At 50.4% G+C, this 17,294-nt stretch overlaps 1 protein-coding gene across 1 annotated transcript in view; it reads left to right on the forward strand.

Moving 5' to 3' along the window:
• PLXNA2 (plexin A2) overlaps window positions 1–17,294 on the forward strand; it is a 221,995-nt gene that overhangs the window by 190,375 nt on the left and 14,326 nt on the right. Inside the window, exons 15-26 of the mRNA XM_032137653.1 lie at window positions 1,397–1,533; window positions 2,422–2,589; window positions 2,743–2,836; window positions 7,764–8,003; window positions 8,668–8,811; window positions 9,136–9,370; window positions 10,677–10,819; window positions 11,514–11,782; window positions 13,820–13,886; window positions 14,111–14,257; window positions 14,892–15,051; window positions 15,402–15,505. Of these exons, the coding sequence (XP_031993544.1) occupies window positions 1,397–1,533; window positions 2,422–2,589; window positions 2,743–2,836; window positions 7,764–8,003; window positions 8,668–8,811; window positions 9,136–9,370; window positions 10,677–10,819; window positions 11,514–11,782; window positions 13,820–13,886; window positions 14,111–14,257; window positions 14,892–15,051; window positions 15,402–15,505 (1,908 nt within the window). The remainder of the gene's footprint in view (window positions 1–1,396; window positions 1,534–2,421; window positions 2,590–2,742; window positions 2,837–7,763; window positions 8,004–8,667; window positions 8,812–9,135; window positions 9,371–10,676; window positions 10,820–11,513; window positions 11,783–13,819; window positions 13,887–14,110; window positions 14,258–14,891; window positions 15,052–15,401; window positions 15,506–17,294) is intronic.

A 17,294-nucleotide genomic window follows, 5' to 3' on the forward strand; every position in this document is an offset into this window, starting at 1 on the left:
CCTGAAAACATCTCTTTATGCCCAGGCAACAGGTAGTCAAATTGCAAAGACTTTCTTTCTGTAATGGTGCTCTATTCATACTGAATCAATAACTCTCTTCTGGGGCCCTGGAGCCACCCAGGGCTATATCCATACTGAATCAATAACTTGGCTTCTTCGGCCCTGAAGTCTCTTTTCTGACACCTACATTGCTACATCGAGTATTTCATTAAAAGGCATTAACACTAGCCGACGGGGTCAAACCAGCCTTGCTGAGAGTTTTAAAAAATCTTCAGAGCACAAAATTCTATTCTCTGTAAAGCGTTTTACTGCTTGTTTCAGGTTTTCTAGCCTCTGCCTTCTTATCTTGGCATCTCCACCTTTTTCTTATACTCTCCTCTCTCAGATTGGAGAGTACCTTGCCCTATCTGCAGCCAACCTACTCCATCTCTTACCCAGGGCAGGGGCAGTGGGCATTTGTGTGAGAAGCCAACACAGGAGAACTAGCTGGGGAGAATGTCAGTACTCTGACAATCTGGAGCAAGTCAGAGCTGAGAGGGGCTTTAGAGGTAACCTAGCCCACCCTCCTCACTTGACAGAGGAGTAAAGAATGATCTCAAAACTTGCCTCAGGACGCACAGCGGATGAATGGCTGATGCAAACTAGAATTCATGCCTGTATAGTTGCTCAGTTAAATGCATTTTCCAATTCACTCCACTCCACTGCCCTCCAGGCAGAAGCAATTCTTTTCTGATTTAGGTCAGCAGCTTGATGCATTTTAGGCTAAGCATTTCTTTTAAGCTTCAGGTTGAATTTTACTACTTAGTGAGCTTAGTGGAAAGCCCCAGCCAGTGATGCGCCATCCTCCTGATGAGGGTCTAAGAAGCCATCCTAACATTTACTGATAGCTCTTTGCACCAGGTACCCTGCTGTGCCCTTCTTATGCTTAGGGAAGGACAGAAGGGCATGTGCATGGGCCATTAATGGAGGACTTTAGCCTCTCCGTGGCCCAACCCAGGCAGGGATGCTTTATTCAGCCCTATCGATTTTGTGCCCAAAAAATCAGTACAGGCTCTAGATAGAGAAGCATTTTCAAATTGTTCTCAATTTGTAAACTAATTGATAGATTAATCAGTGTCACCTCTGCTTTCCCTCCATTGTTATGAGCAGGAGACTCTGGGGAGTTAATTAATTTCTCCCCACGTGACTCTTCTGCCTTCCCGGACATGCCCAGAGATGATTCTTAGAAAGGGTCTCACCTCTGGGGTATGCAGAGAGAGCATTTAGGATTGAAAAGGACAAGACAAGTACCACCACGCCCAGAATGAAAACAATCTCTCCCATCCTTAGATCTAACCATGGTCCATCCTTTTGCACAAAACCTAAGCTGTAGTCATTTCTCTGCTTCTTTCCAAAGAACCCTTCTGTGCTGTCACTCAACCCAATCCGAGGTCCCGAGTCAGGAGGCACTATGGTGACCATTACCGGCCATTACCTTGGGGCTGGGAGCAGCGTGGCAGTCTACCTGGGCAACCAGACCTGCGAGTTCTACGGGTGAGATAAACTTGAAGGCCCACCAGAAGACTGCACATCTGGGACATGTGCTGTTCACATGTTACTGTGCATGTTCATTCATAGACCTGCCCCATCACCTGCATGTTATTTGCTACACCTAGACCCAAATACCATACCAGTCACTGTGAGAAATATATGCCACTTGTCAGTTTATATCCCATATATCAAAGGGGCTGGATACTTGTAAAAGTAATGAGAAGTGAGGGCCATGAGAACACCAGATGAAGGAGGCTCCTAGGAGCTCCCCAGTCACCACTAGGATCAAGCATTCATTAAGTACTCACTATGGTGACTTGAGAAACATGGAGATTGCGTAGCCTCAGTTCTTCGAAAGCACAGACTTGTGCTTAGGGAATCCTCTATACATAAAAAATTGAACACCTACCATTTGCCAGCACTCCCCTAGCCCTGAAGATGTAGAGAATTCGGAAAGAATCCATGGATGAGAACCCAGTTTGCCCAGGATCATCTACTTCATAATCTCCTTCTTAGACCATAAATTCCACAAGGGCAAGGACTGTGCATTCACTGCTATGTACAGTAGGTGCTCAGTGAATATTCGTTGACTGCCTGACCAGATTCTAAGCACTCTAGAAAAATCCAGAAAAAAGGAGTTCCCCCAAAGCCCATGAAACCCTATCCCTGCCCCTCATTTCTAACCCCCTTCTCCAATTTGCTACCTCCCTAATCCACTGGGGCACTGATCTATACTGATGCGGGATGTGTTCCATCGTTGTAGAATATAAAAGGATGAGAGAACACTTCTGTGGCCTTACCCGCAGACCAAGGAAAGCCCCTTGTCAAGCCGGTGGGCACCTCTTGTTGCCCATGCCTTTCTTCTCAACCCTCCTGCTGTCTCCCTGTCAGGAGGTCAATGAGTGAGATCGTGTGTGTCTCACCCCCATCATCCAATGGCCTTGGCCCAGTCCCTGTTTCTGTGAGTGTCGACCGAGCCCGTGTGGATAACAACCTGCAGTTTGAGTACATAGATGACCCTCGGGTCCAGCGCATCGAGCCAGAGTGGAGCATTGCCAGGTGAGGCAGAAGGTGGGAGGGATGCACCTGGAAGCCACCCAGCATGATCCCTGCAGCCCAAGTCTGGCTCATGAGAGGGATCCCTAAGGTGGAGGTTCACCATGCCGGATTTGAGGGAGTTTTTTACCTAACCAAGCCTCTGCCTGTTTTCAGTGGCCACACACCCCTGACCATCACAGGCTTCAACCTGGATGTCATTCAGGAGCCAAGGATCCGAGTCAAATTCAACGGCAAAGAATCTGTCAATGTGAGTAACTGTTGGTCCACCCCAGCCTTTGGTAAATACAGCTCTGTGTTGATGTTTTGCAATGGGAAGGCTCTGGGTTAGGCACTGGAGCCTCTGAATACTGGAGAGGAAAACTGGCTTAAGACTCTGAGCCTGGAATCATGGTCCAAATACCTGAACCTTACATTTTTTTTTTTTTTAAGACATGGCCTCACCCTGTCACCTAGGCTGGAGTGCAGTGGTGCCACCACAGCTCACTGCAGCCTTGACCTCCCAGGCTCAAGAGATCCTCCTGCCTCAACCTCCTGAGTAGCTAGGACAACAGGGGCATGCTTGGCTAGTTTATTATTATTATTATTTTAGAGATGAGGTCTCTCTCTTTTGCCCAGGCTGGTCTCAAACTCCTGGGCTCAAGTGATCCTCCCACCTTGGCCCCCCAAAGTGCTGGGATTATAAGCGTGGGCCACCATATTCAGCCCTACAATGATTTTTATATTATAATGACAGTACAATTTCTTGTCAGAAGGTGATATAGTGAGTGTATCGAAGTACTGGCTTCTGAGTTTATGATACAGCACAAAAGGACTCCTGTTTTGTGACAGGTTGACTTTGAGGTCCAATGAAAACCCATATTGGAAGTGGTTGGAGAAATTCTGGCTCCAGATTCAGACATGTCTGGAGAGGAAGCAGGGTTCTGCCATCTATTAGCTGTATAAGCATGGTCAAGTCATTTAACCTCCGGATCCTCCACCCCTCAGCTATGAATGGTGACAAGCAGACCTGCCCCAGCTTTGTAACCTGCCAGCCCGTGGCTGGCATGAGGTTGGCAGTTGATAAATGCTAGTCACTGCATCAGATAACTCCACCCTGGTTGCTAAGATGATAAGTTTGGACATTTTATATTAGTCTTCCATGCACAGCCATGTAATTTTTATGATTTTTAAGAAGTTGTCTGTATCGTAGGGATAGAATATCTGATGTGTTGTAAACTTTTTGTCATTTTTCTAGGCTCCATCTCACTCTTTCAGCCAATATTTTTTGAAACATGATTGTATTCATAATCATATTACAGCAGATGCTACTATGGCCATTATTTTTCATAGAAATTACTATTATTACTGCTTTGACTTTCAGGGGCTTGACTAGGCTAAGATGGAGATGGAGAAGATGGTGTTATGTCTCCCCTCTTACCCCTGACACATTTCCAGGGTACTTCAGGCTTCCATAAGAAACACAGAGATACGTAAAATGACAGAGTGTTAGAAGGTTAGATATGGAAAGGTCTCAGGGATCATCTGATGCAACCCCTGCATTGTGTAGCAGAGGAAACTAAGGCCAGAAAGGTTAAATGACTTGCCCCCAATCATAAAGGTGACTGATGGAAGGGCCAAGGTGGATCCCAAACATCCAGACTCTTCGTAACTAGGCCACATGAAATGCTGGCGGGCTTGACATTACCATCCTGCTGGAGATGTGAGAGCACTCGTACCACACCTTCAGTATCCACCACGGTCACTCCTTTTTGGACTAGGTGAGCGCATGCCTCCTTCTGCCAGGTGTAGAACTTGATCCATGGGTAAAAGAGCCTAGGCCCTCACACCATTCCCAGACTGAAGCTCAGGGTCCCCAGAAACTCACAGGTAACTCCAGGGTCTAGGGTGAGGTATGGGAACAAGAATGGTAAGTTCACACCCAGGAAGGATTAAAAAAAAACAAAAAAAAGCAAGCAAATTAGGTACATGTTTTAAAATATAGGTTTTATTGTTATTCAGGTATGGCAAGGCCAGAGTATAACTTGTTCTACTCATAGATCAAATCCCAAGAGAAGAGGGAAGCCCATGCCCCAGGGGTGACGGGGAAGCACCAGGGTTTGTTTGCCTGGAGGCGGAGGGAGAAGCCGTGGCAAGAGTCTTTATGTGGTTTCTGCAGGAAGGAACAGGCACAGCAGGGTAAGCAAGTTTAGGATCAGCTAGTTTGAGTCATTTTAGCAGGCTCTGGGGCCCAGGGCTGTCCCTAGATGTTTGGTGCCTGGTCCCAGAATGATTAGGGCATGAGGATAGTGTGGAAAGGGGCAGTCGAGCTGTGGGGTCTGGATTGGTTTGTGCATATGAAAGGCATGCTCACAGGCAAGTTATTTGCTGTCTCTAGAATTTTGCCCTGGGAGGGACATTCCCTCCCCAGTCAGCAAGGCCCCAGATGTCAAAACATCGGCATACAGAAAATAAAACACGTAATTAATACAGTCCAGAGAAAATTTTGGAGAGTGAGTATGTGACCTCCAAAGGCTTCAGCCTTAGTCCTCAGGAAGCCATTGAAGAGAAGCCTGGGCTGGGAAGCCCCTCCCCTTCCCCACACCTGACACCTGTGGCCAAAGACTCAGGTCCCAAGCCCCCTGCCCCCTCACCAGGACTCATTTACAGTCCTGGGCAGGAATGTTCTCAGCACTTCCTCCAGCCCCATGCACCATGATCTCAATGTTCCAAGGACTTAAGAAGCAGTTCTGCCCTCTGGGGAGCTGGGGGCCCTCAGTTTCAGTGGTGACCTGCCTGGTATCTACAGGCTGGCAGACCCAGAGGGAAGGATGCAGGAATGTAGCTTTCCATCAACTGGCTCCAGAATGGGAGGCTCAGAACCCCTGTCCTGTGTTTCCGCTTTCAGGAATGGTAGGAGAGAGGCACTTTGCCCCTGAAGCCCTGCCTGGTTGGGCCCCATCTCATCCTCAGCACACCTGGGCCTACCCGTCGCCTTTGGGTTTTGAAGCTGCCCCAGTGGATAGCTAGGAGGGCCAGAGTGAAGCCGCCAAACCCAGAGGAATGTTTGGCAAACAAAGTGCCGATGCAGCATGGGGCAGGAAGCGTCCAGAGGCCTCTTGCTTGGGAGTGATTTGCTTATTCATAGAGGAGCCTGGTCTAGGGAAGCTAGACTGGGACCAGCAGAGAGGAAGATGTTGGGGTGAGGCTCACCAAGGCTCGGTGTCTTCTTGCAGAACCCAGGAATTGGGACCCCCTGGCTCAGCGGTACCCACTTCACCACACCCCTCAACCTCCCCATGCCTCATTGTACCCTGCTGAAACATGAAAGGGGTATTAGGTTCATAAGGGGCTGCTGAATTGCACCACAAAAAGGGCAGGAATGTGTACTCACTCCCACTACAGCATAAAGGCCGCAGTGAGCCGTTTTGTTTAAACTCTTAAATTCCCTCTGGAAAGAAAGGGTTAAGACTGGGACTTGAAGCTCTGACATAATCTCTATGCAAGTGTCAGCTTTTTTTGCAATTTCACACACAGTCTTGTTTTCTGAACGTGAAGCTCATGCGTGTGTATGTTGGCCAGACGCACAACATGTGTGGACCTGCCAGGACAGTGTGTACTTGAGCAGTCTGAGTTCTCAGAGATGCCCTGGCTGTTGCTGGGACCCCGCTGCTCCCAAAGCTGAAACTGAGCTGTGCTGGGTGGGAGCCAGGCAGAGAGGGAGTAGGTGTCTGAGTTTTTCTTCCCAAGCCCCACGTGGGCCCTTTAGTGGTTTCTGCATTCTGGCTGCTGTCTTGGGCAGCCCCAGAACTAAACCTCCACAGGACAGAATGGCACAGCTCATGCTAAGGAGGGACTGGACCAGCCCAGCCAGGATTTTAGTTGGCACCAGAGTCCTCCAAGAGAAAAAAGATATCATGAACTCTGTGTCCAAACCAAGCTTCTGTCCCAGTGCAGGGTTAGGGGACACTTGGTTAGAGAAGAGAGAGAGGTCCTGCATAAAACATTTAAAGAGGGCTGGGCCCAGTGGCTCAGGCCTGTAATCCTAGCACTTTGGGAGGCTGAAGTGGGCAGATCACTTGAGGTTAGGAGTTCAGGACCAGCCTGGCAAACATGGTGAAACCCTGTCTCTACTAAAAATACAAAAATTAGCTGGGCTTGGTGGCACGTGCCTGTAATCCCAACTACCCAGGAAGCTGAGGCAGGAGAATCGCTGGAACCCGGGAGGCAGAGGCTGCAGTGAGCCGAGATCACGCCACTGCACTCCAGCCTGGGCAACAGAGGAAGACTCCATCTCAAAACACAAAAAACATTTAGAGAGTTGCAGAATCCTATTTTTCATCAGTATTCAATCAACATTAACTGAACACCTACTACATACTGGGCAAAGTGCTCATCTCATACCACTTCCTGCTCCACACTCTACACACACACACACACACACACATACACACACACACACATACACACACACACACACTATACTGTTCTGTCCTACTTTTTTCTCAAACATCCCATGCTCCCTTGTCCCCAGGCCTTTTGGTGCTGTTCCCTCTGCTTGGAACTTGTTCCCTTCCCCTTCCCTCTCCTTATCTAGGTAAGTCCTACTCATTCTTCAGATTAAATTTCATTCATTTCTTCCATGGGAAAACTTCCATGAGTCACTCCTACCCTGCTTCAGGCCATGCACACCCACATGTGTGCGTGCATGCGCACACACACATACACACACACACACACACACACACACACTCATGCACACACACAGACACTCCTAGAGTAGCTGGTACTTCCCTACCAAGGCATTTATTTTTCACATCCCTGCATGCATCCAACAGTGCCGTGCACCCCCCATGCCCCAGGCCCTCTTCCAGGACTAGACTGTAATGCTTCTTTGTCCCCCCTCCAGACTGTGACTATTTCACTCTATAGCCCCACCTCCTAGCACAGTGCCAGCACAAACTAGAAACTAGATGCCCAAATAGCGTTGGTGAATGAATTAATGAAGAAGCTAAAATGCCCCCCACTCCCCCAAAATTTCACTGCCCTTTCCTGGAGGGCTTTCCCATGGAATGGAGACAAGCAAGTAGACCCAGTGATGAGGCAGAAAAGCAGGGAGAGGGTGGGAGAGCGGCTGTGGGCCCCTGGGCTCTGTGCCAGGCACTCCATGTGTGAATGCTGCGCTCTGGATCTCTTAGGTGTGTAAAGTTGTGAACACAACCACCCTCACCTGCCTGGCACCCTCTCTGACCACGGACTACCGCCCTGGCCTGGACACTGTGGAACGGCCAGATGAGTTCGGATTTGTCTTTAACAATGTCCAATCCTTGCTAATTTACAACGACACCAAGTTTATCTACTACCCCAACCCGACCTTTGAACTGCTCAGCCCTACTGGAGTCTTGGATCAAAAGCCAGGATCGCCTATCATTCTGAAGGTAGGAGTGCCCGCCAGAGTGGAGTGCCACCAGGGGCAGCGATGCCAGAGGGCGCCCCGCGCTCCTGGCCTGACTTTCTTTCTTTCTGGCTCTCCTTTTTATGCAATTGAACTTGCAAAGCTGTCTCCTTCCTACAGAAGGAGCTCATGGATAGATATTGACCCATCAAACGATATAGCTTGCGCCCAGGCTTCTCAAGAAATACTTTAGAATATTTCTGTTTGTTCTTGTGAGCTTTGGGAACCAGAGGTACTGCAGTGAGTTGGGGGTAACTGTTTCCTTTTCTGTCCACTCTGTGGCCACAGGAACCTGCACACACATTTCAAGAGGTCACAGTCCCTGGCACTGTCCATCCGAGTGATTTGTTACCCCGCTACTTTCATGATCCCATGCGTCCTCCCCCAAATTTTCTCTTGTTTAGTGTTTTGTCTCCCCTGCATTTTTCCCACTCTCTTCTTCATTTGCATTCTCTCCTGCCTCTGTTTCCTCTCTTTCTCTCTAGATCATGGCTGTTAGAAGTCCCCTCCACAAAAACTTGCCAAGGACTCATTTCCTGGTTTTTGCACTGCTGCCCTTCCCCCTCTCCTTAATCTCTTTTTAAGTAGGCAATTAACTTGTGCATGCATGTGTCAATTATGCCTATAAAGACCGCTATTCTCTACAGGGCAAAAACCTCTGCCCTCCTGCCTCTGGAGGGGCCAAACTCAACTACACTGTGCTCATCGGAGAGACCCCTTGCGCTGTCACCGTATCTGAGACCCAGCTTCTCTGCGAGCCTCCCAACCTCACTGGGCAGCACAAGGTCATGGTGAGTGAGCCCTTCGTGTGTAATGCCTCCTCCCCGCCTCGTGGTGCATGTGTGATCTATCCTAAGGAAAGGCTCTCTTCTGTCTCGTTGCCTGACTCACCCCCTCCATATCTCCTCATCTCTGGGTCTTACATCAAAATGGGTATAAGCTGAGAACACAAGAAAAGAAAGGCAGATGCCGAGGCAGGAAATTGCTTTTTATCCAGATCTGCACTGTGTGGTTGTGGTCTGTCATGTCCTTCCTCGCACTGTAAGGATCTGCTGGCATGCCAGGGCTCTACACCTGTGTGCATCCGTGTGCGTCTGTGTGTGTACAATGCACAGGTTCACGTGGGCGGGATGGTGTTCTCGCCTGGCTCGGTGAGTGTCATCTCAGACAGCTTGCTGACCCTGCCAGCCATCGTCAGCATTGCGGCCGGCGGCAGCCTCCTCCTCATCATCGTCATCATCGTCCTCATTGCCTACAAGCGCAAGTCTCGAGAAAATGACCTCACTCTCAAGCGGCTGCAAATGCAGATGGACAATCTGGAGTCCCGCGTGGCCTTGGAGTGCAAGGAAGGTTAGTGGAAGCACACCCTCATTTGCTGGGTCCCTCTTTCTCCACCTGCCTTATTGCCCTTCTCCCTGCAGACAACTCCTATCTTTACTCCCATCGCTGCCAGCCATGCCTCTGCATTCCACTTTCACCCCTGTTTTCCTAGAACTTCTTTTGCTCATAGGGCCAGAGATGTCCAATGAAGAATGCCCACTGCGTGAGGACCCAGGTCCGATTGCATTGTTCTAGTCCCTTCTTTGCCCTGATCCATCCCACGATCTGGCCAACACCTTCTCCCTCTCAAGGCCTCAATGTCCCCACAGTCAGAGCCCCCAGGCTCCACAGCCCCAGACTCTAGATCCCCCACAGGAGGGTCCAGCTCTTGTTTTTTTGCACACTGTCTTCGTGGCACTTGGGAGCAGCGGCAGGAAAGGCAGAAGAGCACCTGCCTCATCTCCCCCAGGGTTTGTTTTCCATCAGTGCTGCAGGCTGAGTGCTCTGAAGGCCGCCACGTGCTGGTGTCCTTGGCTGTGGACGTGTGTGGGAGTGCAGATTGTGTTTTCTCCCGTGTCCCATGCAACCACAGCCTCGAGGTGACGAGTGTACCTGGCATCCTCTCAGGCTGAGGACCTGGCAGGCTCTCTGGGTAAATAGCTCAATTAGGAATGAAAACATTTCTCCTTTTGCTGCAAATGTCAAGATCAGAAACAAGCCCTCTGCTGGATGACAGGGAAGAGCTGGGCTGGGAAATAGGACATGTGGAGCCAAGGTTCCTCCTGGCAACAGGGCTGGTGAGTTTGGCAGAGGAAGGAGCCAGGAAGACAGGTGTGCCACCACCAAGGTGAGGCTTCTGAAGCTCTTCCCTTCCCAAACTCGGCTCTCAGCTGAGCATCTCATGACCAGGCCTCCCCTAGGCTTTTGCATCTTGATTTATTGTCTTGATTGGAAAAGGGCAGCACTTTGCCTGTTCTGGTCTTTGCTGGACCCCCTCAGCCATGGTCTCTCACCTGCCTCCAGCACCTCCGGAATCTTTACTAAACAGCCCAATCATGATACTCTTTTTTCCATGTTGAAACTACACTTGTAATGCAAAGAGAAAATTCAAAATTATAGATAAGTATAGAGGAGAAAATAACATAAAAATCACCCATTTCCCCACCACCTAAAAAAGACAGGCTGGGAGTAGCCCCGCCCTCTGGGGACACACTCCCGTAATCCTCAGAGTCTCTACAAAAGGTCCTCCCTTCCTCCTTTGCAAACTTCTTCTCCCTCTTTCGCCTCCCCCGACTGGGGCTTCCCAACGAGCCTCTCTGTCTGCTTATTCTCATAGCTTTTGCTGAGCTCCAAACGGATATCAATGAGTTGACCAGTGACCTGGACCGCTCGGGAATCCCTTACCTGGACTATCGTACCTACGCTATGCGAGTCCTGTTCCCGGGCATCGAGGACCACCCCGTCCTGCGGGAGCTGGAGGTAATGCCTGCCTCCTGGGCCCAGCCACCCAGCAGGGATGCAGGCCTAAGGTATCCTAGGAGCTCCAGATGAGACCCAGCAGCACTGAGTAAGGTTAGCAGTGAAGAGGGGTCAGTAGTTTATAACAGCATCTGAGCAACAGAGCTATCAGGAAGGTTACGGCCGAGGGGGCACCCAGGCTCCTTGGGATGGTTCCAGGGTAAAGCTCATTGTTTGTCATTTTTTAATTAATGACTGAACTAATTAACTAAGATCCTGCCTCATTCTAAAATGGATTTAAGATGGCTTAAAGAAAGACACAGGATTCTATGAGGTTTGTTTGTTCATTTGTTGGTTTGTTTTACTAAAGATAATAAATCAGGCAGAGGAGATTAAGGGGAGACTAGTAAACTGAAGAAGTTTGAGGGGGCATCTCCTATTCTATCCTTGGGAAAATCAGGCAGCCTCCCCTCTGAGAGCTCCGCATGGAGCCCAGCCTCCCCAGCCCAGTGCAAGGTCAGAGCACACTGTCGACCTCAGAGCCAGCTGTTCCTACATCATCACGGGTGGGTGGAATGGGGTGGGGGTGGTTATAGGCCTCAAACATAGGGTCCTACAGCTAGTGTCATCGCCGGCAGGCCCTCAGTGGGACCCTCAGGTAGGAGGCCCGATGCCTGTCCTCTGAGGGCGTCGCCTCCACCACGCCCCACCCCAGGTACAAGGAAATGGGCAGCAGCACGTGGAGAAGGCCCTCAAGCTCTTTGCCCAGCTCATCAACAACAAGGTGTTCCTGCTGACCTTCATCCGCACCCTGGAGCTGCAGCGCAGTTTCTCCATGCGCGACCGGGGCAACGTGGCTTCGCTCATCATGACCGGCCTGCAGGGCCGCCTGGAGTACGCCACCGATGTCCTCAAGCAGCTGCTCTCTGACCTCATCGATAAGAACCTGGAGAACAAGAACCACCCCAAGCTGCTACTCCGGAGGTCTGACCCGCAGCAGTGGGTGGAGAGGGTGGCAGGAGTCTGAACGGGGACAGAGCACCTCATTATAGCAGGCCCCACAAGCAGCATGAGGAGCCCCACTCCCCAGAAGGGCACCCATTCAAAGCAGCCTGTGTCCTCACGTCTCTGCAGAGCAGAATCTGACTTTCCCTCAGCCCGGGGAGACCGCAGAGTCTGAAGTCACCCAAGTGTGATGGACGAACTCAGACCTTTGCTCGGATCTCAGCTGGAGTCTCAGCTCTGCCTCCTGCTAACTCTGTGATTTTTGGCCAGTGTTGTAACCTCTCTGTTGTTTAGTTTCCTCCTAGACAAAATGAGAAAAATAATTCCTATCTCACAATCTCTTCTTCCCCGTGCCTCTAGAGCTGTGCTGTCCAGCACAGAGGCCCCTAGCCACAGGTAGCTGCTACAAATTAAAATGAAACAGAATGTAAAATCCAGCTCCTCCATCGCCCTAGCACCTAGCTGCATTCTAAGTGCTTGGTCGCCACATTGCCGCTAGTGGCCACCATAGGGGACCGCACAGATAGAGAACATTCCCATTACCGCAGAAGATTCTATTGCGCAGCACTGAGCTAGGGATTTGGACAGCCTGGAAGGCTGTGCCTTCTGAGCTCTGCTTCCAGGATCTGAATCACAGCATCCACTACACATGCCCACTGCATTTTTCCTGGCAGGGGAGAGGGTTGGAAACCTCAGCATCCCCTGAGCCCACCCTCTCTAGAGGCCGTAGGGAGCCGGGCACAGCTTTGGAGTCCCCTGGGCAGCGGGGGCTGGAGGGCTCCACCTCCGTTCACCACCCCTCCTCTTTAGCCTTCCTCTAGCAAGGTCTCAGGCTTCCAGGCCCCACGTGGGGTGAGGAGGGAGGAAGAATGGCTTTGTTTTATGAGTACTGAGCCCCCATCCTGCCAATCTGAGCATTAGAAACTCTCATTAAGAACTGTTGTATTTAAATTACAGCTAATCTCAAGCACAATGCAGGGAGAGGGTGCTGGGAGGAGCCACGGGAGAAAGCTACAATTTTTTCTGCCATTGTCACTCTCTCCCAGGCCCAGATTGCTGAGCAGCCCTGGCAAATGCCTGGGATTTACTGCAACCAGAGGGTATAATTTGCACCACGTGCAGGGAGTTCAAATACCCCTCCGGCATCCCCTTCACTGAGGGTCTGTCACAGCCGCTTTGTTGCTTCCCAAATCCCCAGATCTGTAGCCCTGGGACGGGAAGGGGAGGGGGGCCAGCCCTTGCATGAGCAAATCCCCTGTTGGCAAAACACTTAAGCACTGCTTTTTACCTGAGGGCTGGGATCCAAGACCCCACAGGACAGCAATAATGACAGCTAATGCATAGTGCTTAGCAGGTGCCAGGCACTTTTCTTAGCCTTTACAAATATTAGCTCATTCAACCCTGACAACAACCATTGGGGGTGGATGTTATTATGACTGTCTCCATTTAGAGATAGGAATACTGAAACCAGAGAGGTTAAATGACTTGCCCAAGGTCACACAGCCGATGTATGGCAGAATCAGGATTTGAACCCAAGGAAGTCTAACCGTGAGTGTTTTTGGAGGGGAAGGGACCAGGCACCTTCCAGATAGGCAAAACAGCGTCCTCACACATACAAGAAAGCCCAGAGGGACTGGGAAACTCTCTAGTTATCACCTTGAGGCCAGAAGTGAGTTGGGAGAACCAGTTCTTTATAGCCCTGTGGGATAGTGAGGTGCCTTTATCCACAGACCCTGTCTCAGATGCAGCCAAAGTTCAGAGCACCATGGACCGTCAGGGCTGAAAAGGTCAACCTCTCCATTTTCATAGGAAATTGAAGCCCAGAAAGAAGCCACCCCTACCCCCAGGTCACAGTCTAGTTACTGGGCGAGCTGGGCTGGGACCCAGGTGTCCTGACTCCCGCCCTGTGTTCTCCCATGCTCCATTGTTCTCTTGGGAGACCTCGCGGCAAGCCCAGGCCCCACCACGGAGACCCCTCTGTGAGGGGCTGCCCCTTACCCTTTCTCCCTTCCCCAGGACAGAGTCTGTGGCTGAAAAGATGCTGACCAATTGGTTCGCCTTCCTCCTGCACAAGTTCCTAAAGGTGAGAAAGGGAGTGAGACGGAGCCTAGTGTCCAGGGCAGGATGGCACTGCTGCTCAGATCCTGGCCAAAGGGCTGCATGGGGACCCCCTCCCTCAGGAGCAGGAACCTGGACTGGGTGTGCTAAAGCCCCTCCTTCCACTGGCCTCGCTCCGAGAGAGGAAAGGGAAAACGTGCAAACCTGAGGAGGCCGTGCCCACACTTCCTGCCCTGCCTGTGCCCACAGGAGTGCGCGGGGGAGCCCCTCTTCATGCTATACTGCGCCATCAAGCAGCAGATGGAGAAGGGCCCCATTGACGCCATCACGGGCGAGGCCCGCTACTCCCTGAGCGAGGACAAGCTCATCCGGCAGCAGATCGAGTACAAGACCCTGGTGAGGAAGCCAGAAACTCCGGGCCCGCATGTGTATCTTCTACTTCTGCCCCTTACTCTGCCTTCTGTCCATAAAAGCAGTTTAGGGGGTCAATAAAGAGGATGGGAGACTGGTCTGGGGTGAGCCCAAAGGACAACTAAGTGTACCAAGAGCAAGGCGGGCAGGCCCGCCCCCCCATCCAAGCACTCTATGCCTCGGTTTATCCTAGATAATATTGGGGGAGAAAAAAGTTCACCCATCATTAGTTATTGGGTAATTGGTATTATGAGAAAGATGTATGTTGGTTCCTAACATAGAGGCTTTGGGGAAGTGCATGACTAGTCTCTGATACATTAGAGCCATCTCTAAACACTGAGGGTGCCTCATTCCAGGCCTATAGTCTCCCCTAATCCATCCAGAAGCTAGAAAGTAGAGTCCTGGTGCTTTGAGAAAGAAGAAGTGGACACATGACTCAGGCTCTCATTTGGCAGATGTTAGGAAGGTGAGGGAAACTGAGTCACAGACCAGAAAAGTACCCTTATTTCCCCTATAAGTAGGGTGAACTTTGGAAAAAGAAGATTCTGAGGTCCTGACCCTCTCCCTCAAACTACTCCTTCAACTCCTGTCCTGCTCACCCTCTGTCCCCTACTTGTAGATCCTGAACTGCGTCAACCCTGACAATGAGAACAGTCCAGAGATCCCAGTGAAGGTGTTAAACTGTGACACCATCACACAGGTCAAGGAGAAGATTCTTGATGCCGTGTATAAGAATGTGCCCTATTCCCAGCGGCCGAGGGCGGTGGACATGGACTTGGGTAGGAAGCCTGGACTCAGAGTGTGAGGGCGGGGGTTGAGGGGTGATAGAAGGGCAGCTGCCCTGCACACAACCCTGGCAAGGGCATGGCTGTGTCCTGGCCAGGTGAGGCCCATGTGAAATGCTTCCCGCTTTGGGTACTGCCTGTTCAGATGTGGCTGTCTCTGGGGAGGTCCACATGTTTCCTCTGCTACCTGGGCCCATGGAGCCCTAGATGTCTCCAGCCTCTGTTATTGGTACCAGCTTGAGGCGGCCGGGTTGCCAGGTCCCTAGAGAAGGTGCAGTCAGGAGACACTGGCTCACAGCCCTCATCCCTCTCACGCTGTTCCCTGCACCACCCCCTCCGCCCAGAGTGGCGCCAAGGCCGGATCGCCCGGGTCGTGCTGCAAGATGAGGACATCACCACCAAGATTGAGGGCGACTGGAAGCGGCTCAACACACTGATGCATTATCAGGTGAGAGGAGGTGTCTCTTCCCCTCTTCAGCTTCCCAGAATGTTCCCTTCCCGCTAAGCCTTGCTCTGAGGCCTCAAAAGTCTAAAAAGGATTTTCTTCTCCCTGCTTTCCTCCTGCTGCTGGAGCATAGAACAGGGATTCTTAGCCATGGCTGCCCATTGGAATTACTGAGGGAACTGATAAAAAACTTGAGTGACCAGACTCCACCCTCAGAAACAGATTTAACAGGTCTGGGGGTAAGGCCTAGGCATTTCTATTCTGTGTACCTCTACGTTTGCAAAAAACAAAACAAAACACAACAACAACAACAACAAAAATCAAATGCATATTGCAAAGCCCTCCACATGGACAACTACCTTAAGGTACCTGGCACTTTCTCTCTTTAGCATCTTACTAACACAGCCCACACCTCTGACTTACAGTGGAGCAGGGAATTGGATAGACTTCTCTTCAGGTCTTACATTCTTCCTCTTAGTAGCTGGTGTCGTTGGGAAAATTACTCAGGCTTTCTTTTCTCTCACGTGTAAAATGGAGCTCCTGGTGAACCCTGCTCTGTACAGTTGTATGGAATAGATTCAAGATAGAAGGTGAGGTGTTTAGCACACAGGCAGACACATTGAATGAGCAGGCAAAAAAAAAAAAAAAAAAATCCCAGCAAAAGAACACAAGATCAAGGAGGTATCTACTCCCGCCTCTTCTCCCCTCCCATGGTAACCACTCACAGCTGGGAGTCTCTGTAAGATTAAGCACAGGTAGACAGGTTGGGATTCAGAAAAAATACTAAAATAGAAACTGGAAATAAGAGACACCAAGGGAAATTAAACCAACCAGAGGAAGCGCCTCAGGCTGTAAGACCCATGGGATCGTCTGATTAATAACATCCTCCCATGTCCCTGTCTCGGAAAGAAAGATCTGCAGAGGGGCTGGCAGGCTGGGCTCTCAGGCACTAAGCTGCCAACCACCAGGCACTGGAGCTGGCGGGAGCCTCCATGGACCCTGAGGAAGCTGGGGCACAGGGGTCCCCAAAAATGCTCTTCTCCAGGCTCCATCCCCCTGACTCGCCTGCACCTCCCATCCTGACACCCTGCCTGGACCCCTGCCCAGAGGACATGAGTGGTGTAGTGGGAAGAGAAGAGGCTTTAGAAGCTGTATTTAAGCCCTGCTTCCCCACTCATTGCTGGTGTGACTTTAACCTCTGCACCTTGGGCTCCTCATCTGTAAAATGGAGACAGCAACCCTGACTTGTGAAAGTGTGAGGTGCCCAGGATTGTACTTACAGGTAAGGAAGCTGTCATCACTCCCTGTTAATTCTGTACACATACACATATGCTCAAACACCACCACTTCATATGGTGCTTAATGTAGAACAATTGTAATGAACCAATTAAAGCTGAAAAAGAAAGTGCAAAAGAAAATAGCATGATGCCCCCAAATCATGAGTTTCCAAAGGGCAGGAGTGGGGTCTTTCTTCTTCTGTCTCTGACACCCTAATGCTTGTTACTGGGCTTTCCAACCTATAGCTTCCAATCAGAAGAAGGGACTATTCTGTTCTTATGGTGCTGATCATACAAAGCGCTTTCAATTCCCTGATGTCATTTATCATTCATGTATGCATTCATTCCTCAAATATTTACTGAGCTTTTACTGAGTGCAAGTCACTTCTCACATGCTAGCGCTGAGTGACAGGGGACAGCAAGGAGTATTCTTCCCTTTGGGAGACTGTGATGATGATGATGATGATGATAATGACGCTCATAAGAGCAACACTAGTACCAACACTTACTGCGTG

Source organism: Hylobates moloch, unplaced genomic scaffold (genome assembly GCF_009828535.3).
Source record: "Hylobates moloch isolate HMO894 unplaced genomic scaffold, HMol_V3 SCAFFOLD_18, whole genome shotgun sequence".
Classification (NCBI taxonomy): Eukaryota; Metazoa; Chordata; class Mammalia; order Primates; family Hylobatidae; genus Hylobates; species Hylobates moloch.